The following is a 12,616-nucleotide window of genomic DNA, read 5'->3' as shown; positions in this document are numbered from 1 at the left end:
GAGACCCTACACTACTATCAGGTAATTACAGCCCAAAACAATTATTGCAAATAGTTGATAGGTTGTAAGTAGATCAATAACTAACCAATATCCCCTCCTCTGTGAGAAGTACTAACCAATTTTAAGAAAATAAAAAGATCATGATATCTCGGTGGGGGGGCTTCGGAGGCCCTGCCTCTGCGCAAATGCAAGTTTTGAACTACTTATGAGGCACATTTTATTTGTTCAAGTATTTTTTTAGTTTTTGACAAGGCCATCTCCAGTAGAGGAGGGGGGTGGACCCCCTGAAAAAAATAACAAATGTTTTTTTTGGATCGTATAAACGTAACTAAAATACATATACCCAATTTTTAATGCATTTTGAAGTTTTTTGTGAACCCCCTCCCCCTTCCAAAAAAAACGTTTTGTAACTCCCTCCTTAAAAAAATCCTGAATATGGTTCTGGTCCTTGAATTAGCCTGTCCGTGGTGATTTTCATAAACAGTGGGTCATGACCATGGGCCTTACGGTTTATCTATTCTAAGAATGTGGGTTGTACCACTTTGGGATGGGTTGTGCCACTTTGGGGTTTGAATTATTGCCAAATTAAAACATTATTGGAGAAAAGAGAGAGAGAGAGAAGGTATATCGGAGAGAGAGGAGGGAAAATTTGAAAAAAAATGAGTCTTAAAAAAAGAAACAAAGATTGTGAAACTTTTTGATGAGGTGTCGTCATGGCTGGAATTTTTAAGCAGAATCAAAACAAAAAGAAATATTTTTACTACGAATCACTAAAACCACATTTTCTTTCGAAGATTTATTATCCTTGATTAGTTCCCCTTGGTCCCCCTAAGTTAAAATTCAAAATACACTTAGTCCAATATTCCCTCAAAGATTGCGAATGCGCCCCGTTGAGATATTGCAGATAAGTCCTTTTGACTAACTGGTTTCACAAGAGTTTCAACTTAATAACCTTAACCTTATAGGATGTTGAGGTTCAAGTACGCCCCCCCTTTCGCAATAATAAAACCTATGTGTAAACAATGGAAAAATTGTATAAAAGTTTAAAGACCTCACTCAAGGGGCTGTGGGGGTCATACCATTCCTGGAGGTATATCTATTAGAACGGTCGACTATTATGGACAGAATTGCCTAATCGAAATATTGGTTCGATGTTTTTCAGGGTTGAGAGGGATGTTATCTTAAAGGTTCTTGGAGGGGTATGGTTGCCCTCCAATTACGTTGGGTTTTATAAAAGGCACTAGAACGTTCAATATCCAATCGAATGAGTGTTTTTTAAAGTTTCTACAGCCACTTCTTCCACACAAATTGCCTTGGTAAAAAAAGTAGTGCATTGAAGCCATGTCACTCATACTGGTTTTACGCTGCCTGTAATACTAGTGTTACCTGTAAGTTTAGCCAGAAGAAGGTGAAATTTGTATAGGGAAATGGTTTGTTAAATAGGCTTAATCGGTCCAGAGGTATCATTTATGTCTGTGTAGGTAAGGTCATTCGAGTTATTTGCTCGTCATTATGTAGAAGGGTAACCAATCACTTTTCGAACAAACGCCCATTTGGTAGCTAATCACTTTCCGAACAAATTTTCGTTTAAAATTTAGGATTAAAGTGATTGATCTAAGTAAATAAATTGTTTTCAGGGAGTTCCAGGAGTTGGCATTTGAGCTGATTTCTATTAGTTTTTTTTTTACTGTTTTGCGCACTGGGTTATAAACAAAGTTAGCTGATTTTGTGGATTTGCAATTTTTATTTTTGGGGTTTATTCTCATCAACAGTTGGCTCATAATGCCAAATAAAGTATATTTAAAACATCTTTTGCACATAGTCTAGGGCCATTTTTGGCTTATTATCTCCCCCCCACTCCCAAAAAATAAGGTAAAAAATATTAAAATAATAAATACAATTTGTAAGAAATTTGACAACGGGATTTAAGTAATATTACAACTTAACTAAGAAATAGTTCCCGGTGAATAATTTAAATTGTATATTCCCCTGTGGCCGTGCTATTCCACAAAATAATAGACAAGACTTCGCTTCTTACTATGGCCTCCTCAACTCATTTTTTAGTATTTGTTTCAGAATGTTTTTGATTATAGTCTTTTCTTTTTAATTAATACCAGTCATGCTCAATAGAAAATTAATTCAGCGGCTTCTGTTTGGTTTGCTTTGGTCCATAAGCACTCCCTAGGGGTCCCTTCTTCATTACGTCGGTAATTGATTCTGCAGATACCTCAAATCATAATTCTGATATTATTTTACGCTCAGCTACTCTTTGAATAAGATAGCAAACTCGAATTTGTAATGTGTTTTTTTTTAATGTCTTTTTTTTTCAGAAACTGCATTATTGGCTCTGATAGTCAGTTAAAGATATGCGATTTTGGCACGGATTCCGATGTTTATGAGGAGGACTACTATAAAGCAGACGGTCACACGCATGGCTTACCATTAAGATGGATGGCCTGGGAACCCCTGGTTCAGGTGAGCAATTTTTCTTTTTCTATATAAATGGGATTTTTCTTTATCAGAAAATATTAGTTTAGGCAATTATAATGACATACTTGGCCGGTTTTATGACACTATTAAGGAAAAATTCACGTCTTATTGTCTAAAAGCTCCTTTAAAAAATCCTCGATCAAAAAGATCAACACCTGTAGCTCCCTGGTTAACATCTGGAGTCCTAAAATCAATAAAAAGGAAGCAGAACCTTTGGAAGGATTACAAAAAAGACCAAATAAGGCCAAGTTAGAAGCATTTAAGTTGTACCGTAATTTTCTGAAATCAATCATTCGCAGAGCTAAAACAGTATATTTTACAAAAAGATTTGTTGATTGTGGTAAAAATATAAAAAAGACGTGGGACGTGATTAAGGAAGTTAGTCGGCCATCCATGAAACCAGAAGGTCTCCCTAAGTCTCTCATTGTAGACGATCAACTTGTAACAGAAAAAGGCCAAATTCGACATCATATGAACAAATTCTCTGCGGAGATAGGGAAAAAAACTGCTAATAGCGTTTCTTATTCCTCTGTGTCACAGTCGTGGAAGCAGTTCTTAGATCCCTCGTGCTTAAAATCAGTGGTTCTTGGGGAGGTTACGGTGCAGGAAATTAGATATATTGTTCTGTCTTTAAAGAATTCTTCAGCAGGCTTCGACCAAATTTCGGCTAAAGTAATTAAACATATTCTTCCATCGATTATCACCCCAATTTACCCTTTGATTAATAGGTAATTTGAACTGGGTGTATTTCCCCAACGTCTTAAACTTGCACGTGTTATAGCTCTCTTTAAAGGAGGTGACCGAAAGGATCCTGGGAACTACAGGCCGATCTCTCTTCTGTCAGTGTTCTCTAAGATATTTGAAAGAACAATGCTCAATCGTCTCGTGAGACTTCTTGAAGCTAAATTTTTTTTTCCATCAGCATCAGTTTGGGTTTCGCGCAAAGTATTATACAGAACATGCTTGTAATAGACTTCTTCAGTTTATACGACGATCTTTAGATTCTAATCTTATTCCTGCAGCCATTTTTCTTGATGTAAAGAAAGCTTTTGACAGCCTAACGCATAAGATTCTCATTGGTAAACTTTGTCATTTTGGTGTCCTTGGAGAAGCATTGTCTTGGTTCTCGTCATACCTAACTGACAGATCTATCGCCACAGAAGTTACAGACGAAAAAGTTCCAATTGAATACGGAGTACCCCAAGGTTCTATTCTTGGGCCAACCCTCTTCCTCATATATGTGAACGATCTCTACCGACATTTTAACACCCCAATTAACAATGTTTGCTGTGGATTGTGTCGCAAATCTACTCTCAGAGTACGTTGGTGTTTACACCTGATAGTCAAGAAGAATTAATAGCATTTGCAGATGACACTGCTTTATGTGCTGCAGCTCCATATGAATCATCCCTTATTCTAAAGCTTCAAGCAATGACTAAGAAAATACTCTTTGGGTTTGACATAAATCAACTAACTTTAAATGTAAAAAAGTCCTACCTTCTTATTTTTTCTCGTAAAGGTGTGAGCTGCCCCACAATTACTGAGCTTCATACACCAAGAGGCTCCATAAGTCGTCCCCCGGATCGATATGTGCGATTCCTAGGAGTTCTTTTGGATGAAAATTTATCATTTAAGTGGCATGTTCAAATAATAAGAGTGAAAATTTCCCGTGGACTTGGGATCATCCGAAAATTAAAGCATTTATTTCCTTTCCCTATCCTCCGTCTTTTACCCTTTTCTCTGATTTACCCTTATATATGTTACTGTTCGTCTGTGTGGATGTCCACATTTCCCTCGGTACTTGCTCCTATTCACAATCTATATGAGAAAGCGGCAAGAATTCTCCAGTCGGCTACACACACTCCTCTTGACCTCCTCAAAATTAAAGAAATTTATGTTTTATCTCTATCTTCGTTGGCATATAAAAACTTCCAGGGAGATCTCCCATGTTGTTTTTCGGGACTGCTTAAACTAGTAGGGGAAGTAAATTTGTATATGGTTCGTAACCGGGAGGATGTGATGATTCCTGCTAGTCCCTCGGTTCGTTCAGACTTCGGCCTGGCTGTGACTGTGGGGCGTGCTTGGAACTTGGTTCCCGCTGAGATCCGGCAGTCACGAACACTTGGCTCCTTTAAGAGACAGATGAAAAGTTTCTTATTAAAGGCTTCTTATTAAATGTTTCTTATGGTTTATTTATTATTATTTTTTTGGGGTTGTTGTTTTGTTGGTGTTGTATCCTCGATGACGCGAGAATTTTAATTTGTATTTTATTGTCGGGTGATGTGAGGGTCGCTGTTTCGTGGGGACTGCCGGTGAGTTGATTTCTTTTCCTTACATATTTATATTGAGATGTTGTTTAGTATGTTTATGACAAGTTTTATGATTCGTTATTTATTGTATGCCGTTTGACAAATAACGGGCCATTGAGCCCTTTGGGATGTTGTTTTTGTTATCATTATTTTATGAAAATAATTAGAACTTGAACTTGAAAGACGAATCGGGCGAAACACCTATTTCTCCCCCATTTTGTTGGCTGCTAAACACAAGTCAAATCGTTTAGCTGTCTGATTCACATAGGGGAATACTCCTCAACTACGGACTACTTAATTTGGTTCTTTCTAAAGATGTCCCAGAAGATTCTAAGCTATATTGTAAATTATGAGTGCCTTGGTTAGTTTTAAATCCAGCTTTTCTGTGTTATGTTGTCAAATTGATTTAGTTCATCCTATGTAGCTAATCAATTACTAATAAAATGTAAAGGATTTAAAATTTAACATAAATCCATAAAGCCATCCTGGAGTTTCCTAAAACAACTAGTTGAAACTGCGTGATAGAAATAAGGATTTGTGCGCAGCCGAGGTGGGAAAATTTAAATGGCAGATTCAAAAGGGATATCCTTTAAAAATGTAAATTACCCTTTGCTATTTTTTAATTCTGTCCACATAGAACAACATTAGACAGAAAGAGAAAAAGATAGAGAAAGAGAAAGACTGAATTTTTCTTGACGGGGATGAGTTACGTATGTGGGGAGCCTCTGAACATAGCCTTCTAAGCTGTTAAAGTTTCTAATGTTTTACAATAAACAATTTTCCACTACACTGCTTTAGTTTTTCCTTTTTATGAATGTACCCCCATCGCCTGATTTATCAGGTACGTGCCTTTGAGGAAGGTCATGAAATTATACTTCTGATGTTCTGACCTGCTAATTGAGTCTAACTTGTGAGTCGTCCTTCTTTGCCCATTTTTATGATCTTATGTCTCTGTACCTAAGTCTTTGTGAAATAGGGCACCAATTAGGGGTGAATCATTTGAAAATCACTCAATTCTCATTGGGGAAAGAACACGAAAGCCCCATTGTATCATAGATTGTTTTTTTTTTCTTTTCACCCTAGCCTTGGAATTAAGAAGTTGAAAGAGCTCTTTTTCAAACGAGTAAAAATTTTCCCTAAGAAATCTTTTTAACGGAAAAACAAATCAATTTTACCGCTAAAACAATCTATTAATGTATTTCTGTCTGTTTTATTACTTTTCGAAAACAGAGGAACATATTTTGTCGTTGTTTCTACGAGCTGGTTAAGCACTAGAGGAAAAGACATAATTGAGAATATCAGGTGACTGAACTTAATAAATCTATAATCTATAGATTGTTTTTTTTTTCTTTTCACCCTAGCCTTGGAATTAAGAAGTTGAAAGAGCTCTTTTTCAAACGAGTAAAAATTTTCCCTAAGAAATCTTTTTGACGGAAAAACAAATCAATTTTACCGCTAAAACAATCTATTAATGTATTTCTGTCCGTTTTACTACTTTTCGAAAACAGAGGAACATATTTTGTCGTTGTTTCTACGAGCTGGTTAAGCACTAGAGGAAAAGACATAATTGAGAATATCAGGTGACTGAACTTAATAAATCTATCCGTTTTGGAATTCTTGCTCAAATATATATCAAGTTTCTGAAAGCCTCATGGAGATTAAGCGATACAAAGGTTAAGTGAGGTTAGGAATTGCACTTATATTGTCATGAACTATAAATTATAAATATCTCAGAGAAAGCAATGCCATGCTTAAAGGGATGAAGATGTTTTGTCAATAATTTAAAGTTTTGGGGCTAACTAATTAGTGTCTAAGCATATAAGTTGATTAATTGGTTTTAGTTGTAAAGGAGCATTCATTCCGTATTCACGTTAAACCGAAAAGATTGTTTTGGAAATAATCAGTGGTAGATCTAGGGAGAGCATAAGAGAGGGTAAGTACTTAAATAGAGCTATTATTAAAAGTAAATATCCGAAAGAAAAGATGGTATTTACTAAAAATACTTGTGAATAGTGTGGTAAAATAAACGACGCTTAAAAGGTCATTGGTAAACTAATGACAGACTTAGGTTTTTATCTAGAAATATTCACATTTAAAAAAGGTAATTAACCGATCATTGTAATTTAGACATCTAAGATAAATTGAATTTAAATTTTTGGATGGAAGCCATTTGAATCCACTTATAATTGTACTAGATCCGACATGAAGGGTTAAGCTACAAATTAAATTCCTATGTTAGCGTGGAATTTTAAACAAAATTGTGAATAAAGGATTCTGAATTGTGTTTCAACACCATATAAAAATCAACTTTAAGAATTAAACACAACCTATTAAGCAGGGACGTAAAGAGAAGAAAGCTCGGGACCTGTCCCCTTCGAAATCTTAATTTTTTGAAATTTCCAGGCAATTTTATTTGGGTTATCAAATAAAGTTTGTTTTTTGTTCTTGTACTTCCCTTAAATTTCTTATTTTCGCCCACCCCCCCCCCTGCAAAAATACGAAAACTTCATGGGGATATGTCTTCTATCATGGTTTTTTTTTAGTTAGCAGACAATGTATTCTGCATAACCGGGTATTCTGCAAAAGTTAAAAGCGGTCACCGATGCTTCATTTTTTGAATGTTAAGAATTAAACACAAACTATGAAGCAGAGACGTAAGGAGAAGAAAGCTCGGGACATGTCCCCTTCGAAATCCTAATTTTTTAAAATTATTTTATTTGAATTATTAAATAAAGTTTGCTTTTTGTTCTTTGTCCTTCCTTCAAATTTTTTATTATTCCCCCCCTGCAAAAATATGGAAAAATTCTTGGGGATATGTCTTCTATCATGGATTTTATTTAGTTAGCAGAAAATGTATTCTGCATAACTGGGTATTCTGCAAAAGTTAAAAGTGGTCCCCAATGCTTCATTTTTTTTCTGTTCACAGTAATGATAGATACCTAGATCCTGTGTGCTTCCATTTATCACTAAGCTTATCTCAGAGAGTGGGCTATTATTTCAAGAGGGAAGAATAATAAGAAAAGTAGACGTGGATATTAGGAAAACCATAGAGTTAAGGAATTGGGAGGAAGAATACAAAGTCTAAGAGACTTCTTTGCCCCTCTTGCGTAGGTTACTTATACAACCAGATGATAATTTGTGTATTGAAGAAATTGATCTTATTTTAGCGAAAATATACCACAAAAAGTGACGTTTGGTCATTCGCCGTGACTATGTGGGAAGTATTAACTTTAGCCAGGCATCGACCGCTCGAACATTTGACAGACTCAGAAGTATTGCACAATCTGCAGCTGGTTTCACGTGATGAAGGCGTGATGCAGTTATCTCGACCGAATTCGTGTTCTAAGGATATTTATGAACTAATGTGTGAGTGCTGGAAGAGGAATTCTTCAGAAAGACCAACATTCAGAGAAATACACTTGTTTTTACAAAGGAAACACTTAAGTTTTTCTCAGTAACAAAAACTTTATCGGTAAGGATTTTTAGCCATATTTATTATACTTTATTATTGAAAGTGAAATACTTTCATATACAATTGTTATTGTCTATTTTATGTATTATTGAAAATATATTGAAAACGCTTCTTATTTCTTCTTTGCTGTTTTTTCTGTTATTTTGCATTTATTTCAATAGTTAAGTATTAGAAACATCTCTTCTGCTACTTTTAGTGAAAACGTCTTAATTTCTAGAAAATTTGGCATTTTATTTTTCCACGGACGGGGAAAACATCACCACGCATAAAAAAAGTCCAATGCGACGTCACTGCTACTATTTAAATTTAGGTGTTGTGACAAATCAAACAAATTGAAAGTAGAATAGATAAAGCGTCTGAAAAAGGAAAAAATTTGTAGGTAAATAAGGAAATCCAGATATTTGGGTGGTTTTCCTGATGGTGAAGAAAAGGAACAACCCGTCTTATTTGCAAACAGTTGATTCCTTTTTTTGAACAAAAGAAAAAGTAAAACACAAAAGTAGCACCGGGACTTCCAGTTTCAGTAATTTGACCAGTTAGTCTTAAATTGGAACTGCGAGTACGTGGGGTACTCAAATGTGGTTTTTCTTACTTTTCACTGCTGGTTCTTCATATTTTCAACATGGACTTCCTTTTAAATAGAATGAAACTAACTTTAGCTCCAAATCAGGTTACAATTGTTTCATAATAGCCACTATTGGGTGTAAAACACCCTTTTTAAGTCAGACTGATGTTTGTTGGGAATAACATATTTGTACTCTAATTCCTTTTCAAGCAGTTCATGGTACGGAGCCACTTGGCCCAATCGTAACCGAAACTTAATTAAAAATGATTACGAAGAAAACACCGAGAGAATTGGATTTTTTTCTGCTGACTCCAAATATGTAAAATTCTTTCAGCTTAATGCTACCCGTCAGAAGCTACGAGCCCGAGAGAATTTTCGGGGGAATTTTCAGCTGGGGCAGATTTCCCACCGGGATTCATTTTCTATTGGGAGGAATTTTTTTGGGCTGAATTTTTCACGGAGAGTGAGGAGGATTCTCTGGCATGGTTTGAAAAATGAATAGTAATTAAATAAAAACACAAGTTTTTTCAACAGAAAATAAGGAGTAACATTAAAACTTAAAATGAATGGAAATTGTCCATTATATTTTGGATACTACACCCTCTTCTACACGTTATTCTTTTCGCCAAAGTTCGATTCATTTTCTTCGATTTTTTAAGAAAAGTGAGACACACAAACGCCGTTGAATTGGAATAACACTTTTTGAAGTACTAAAACTTTTTAGCGTAATGACCGAGGAGTAGAGAAGATGACAACCTCCCTCATAAAAAGAACAATTTTCGGTCGTTTTAGTTTTTAATATTCCTCTTTACTTTGATTTTTTTATTTAAATGTTAATATTTTTTTATAATTCCCCTGAAAGATTTACTGTGAAGAAATACCTCTTCTTCACGGGCAAAGTATTCGGAGAATATAAAATCTTTGGTAACACAGCATCGTATTGGTTTCAAAATCACAATTTAAAGTCCAAGTTCTTTTTCTATGTTCCCTTAGGAACGAAAAAGTATTTACTCATAAATATTTTGTAATTACTATCGATAAAAGAACCTGTCAATTTTTGAAAATCTTGAAATTCGCAGACAAACTTTGGGTAACAGTTTCTTAGACTGTTATAGAACACTTTCATTTATTTCAGGAGGTTGACCTAAAAACTCTACTTGTCTTTTGAAATGCAAAAATAAAGAAACTTTGGTTTAAACCTCTAATAAAACAAAATTGATGAGGTCTTGAAAGTCATTCGAATGCACTGCTGTCTCTAGCGGATTTAGTTTCACCTTATTCTTTTTTCTTTAAATGATTCTGTGTAGTATTCAGAGCAAATGATATATCCTTGCCTGGCCCAATCAAGTTTGAATATTGTTTTTCCTTAACATTCAAAGCAGGTCACTAAGTTTTAAGTTGAAATTTGTTCGTCGTTATTTATCGAGAAATAATTGTAGATAGGGGACCTCTGTGACCTCAGCCCCGACTCAGTTTGGTCATAGCGCGCGTAGTAATAATTTACGGATATATAATAGATGCTATTTATCTTGAAGAAATACAATCATCCCATAAAAAAAATCACTAAGAATTCAACCTGGACACAGTCTGAAATCTGTTTAGACTGTTTTTAATTTAAATTTTCTGTCTTTTTTTTAATGCTTTTAAAAATATTTTACAAACTCTCTTGAGTACATCATGGCTTACAATGACCCTTGTAAACCATGTATATTATTTGAACATTTGTTATTATTGTCAAGTCATGTTGTCTTGTTTTGTTGCATATGCATTTTTGTGTGAAAAATATTGCTGTATATTTCGGTATATTATTTATAAACTTTATATTTTAGCATTCGATGAAGCTGCGAAACATATCCATGAGTTGGTAGCTCTTCCAATCCTAAGACGATGATGAAATGACTTTCCTACCCTCTCTGGAGTCTTATGCAATCCAGTTGGTGCCCTTATTATTTTTATTTTTTCTGGACTTCTTTAGCTAGCGTGAAAAATTCGACAAAAGCTAAGTGAATGATGTTGCTTTAATCATGGGTGTAAAAGCAGTGAGTCCTCTCTGAAGCTTTGTATTTAAACGGAGTATTATTCTGCATGTGTTACTGATACTTTTTACGCAATATGATATATTAAAGGAAATATAGAAGCGGACAAAGTTGCGAATAGAATAGAAGAATGAAACCTAGAAGTGATTAAACGGAATTCACATAAAATTGGCTAGTCAATGTTCAAAAATTTTATTAGCAATTTTTGACGACATCAGCGAACAACAGCTGTACACTGCCACCAAGTCCAAGAGCGGTACCTCAGTTTGTTTTTCTTCACGTTTTTCAAACTAAGTAGTATTCGACATTTACAAGCCCTTTAACTAAACGAAATGATTTAGAAATAAAATCCCCTGGATAAGTTCTCTGAATGCGTTGTTACTCTTTTACGCATGGCTTTCAAGTCGAATTTTAGTCTCTGGAGGGCAGTTTCCTATTTTATGACGTGAAAAATAAATAGCTGTCACTGGATTCTATTTATATAGTATGAGTACTAGCAGGGTTAGGGAAGGGGGAGGACCATGTAGGCATTTTCTCTTTTCGAGGCTTGGAAGAATAAATATATTCTAAACTTCTGAACATTATATACTGTTGCAGAAGGAGGGTTGCAGGGGTGATATTTACAAAGAATTATCTTTTTAAAAAATATTTCTGGGGCAGCTATGTAATTCATATTCTGTCATCAGTTTCAACGCTCAGTATTCTTGGTAATATGTAATAGTGCCTAAAAGATTTTATGTTTGGTAATTATATAGAACAAACATTTTAACCAAATGTCTCTATGGTTCTCTAAGCACAATGTAATCTGTTTTTGTATTCAATGCTGTTTCCTAATTAAATTATAAGTGTATCTAGGCTTTCTGCTCGAGGTGAAGAAAAAAAACAAACAAATATTTTACTAGAATATCATGAATTTACCTAGATCTTATTTTCTAATCAAAGAAACCTCCTAAAACAAGTATATCCATAGAAATGCAAGACACTAGTCTAAATTCAATTTGAAGAAGCCTCTTGACTTTTCAGAAAGACTTTTCATTTTCTCCGAATACAGTTTGATAAAGCTGAAAATGCATTTTAGTAAATTGTTTCAGACAATTTTGGGTAGCGTGTTGAAAATACTGAATAGGAGATCACTGTGCTTCATGTCAACTCATAGAGCAAAATTGTTCAGAGGGAAAGGGAGAACCTTTCCAGAGGAACCTTTCCAAAAAGGGAGAAACCTTTCCAGAGGGAAAGTGAGAACCTTTCCAGAGGGAAAGGGAGCGTGGGAGAACCTTTGTTCTTATCATTAGATCTGGAATGTGAATTTCAGGCAGCCATATTTGCGTTGTTTCTCTACTTATTATATCGTGAAAAGTGAAGGACTTGGTTCTGTCTTCTGATAATGAGACAAAGAACAAAAACCAAGATAAAATCTGATGTTTAAAGACGTAAAATACGACCTGGTACTGCTTAACTTACCACTGTTTTGGCCTTGAACCTGTTTTTATTTTGTAGGAAACACTGTGATACTTTTTAGTGTACCAAGCAAGATTATATTTATTTATGTCTAAATTTGTGTTGTTGTGTAACTTATATATTGCTTTTGGAATAAACCATTGTAATCATTGTTTTTGTTCCATATCAGAGGGAACCTTAACATGAATGAAAGAGGAGTCTCTAGGTCTCAGTCATAGAAGCCGATTTGGTTTTCATCTAAATTTTTTAAATAATCGAACGTAAAGACGCCGAAGGGAAAAAGATC

The 12,616-nt window shown here is 34.8% G+C and overlaps 1 protein-coding gene across 1 annotated transcript in view; it reads left to right on the top strand.

Annotated features, from left to right (window-relative positions):
- LOC136037150 (discoidin domain-containing receptor 2-like) overlaps positions 1–12,483 on the top strand; it is a 158,650-nt gene extending 146,167 nt beyond the window's left edge. Inside the window, exons 15-17 of the mRNA XM_065719663.1 lie at positions 2,331–2,475; positions 7,967–8,271; positions 10,666–12,483. Coding sequence (XP_065575735.1) covers positions 2,331–2,475; positions 7,967–8,257 — 436 coding nt within the window. The 3' untranslated portion in view covers positions 8,258–8,271; positions 10,666–12,483. The remainder of the gene's footprint in view (positions 1–2,330; positions 2,476–7,966; positions 8,272–10,665) is intronic.
- The last annotated feature ends 133 nt before the right edge of the window (positions 12,484–12,616 follow it).

Source organism: Artemia franciscana, chromosome 16 (assembly GCF_032884065.1).
Source record: "Artemia franciscana chromosome 16, ASM3288406v1, whole genome shotgun sequence".
Classification (NCBI taxonomy): Eukaryota; Metazoa; Arthropoda; class Branchiopoda; order Anostraca; family Artemiidae; genus Artemia; species Artemia franciscana.
The sequence above is the reverse complement of the archived record's forward strand: the minus strand, read 5'-3'. Positions and strand labels throughout refer to the sequence as shown.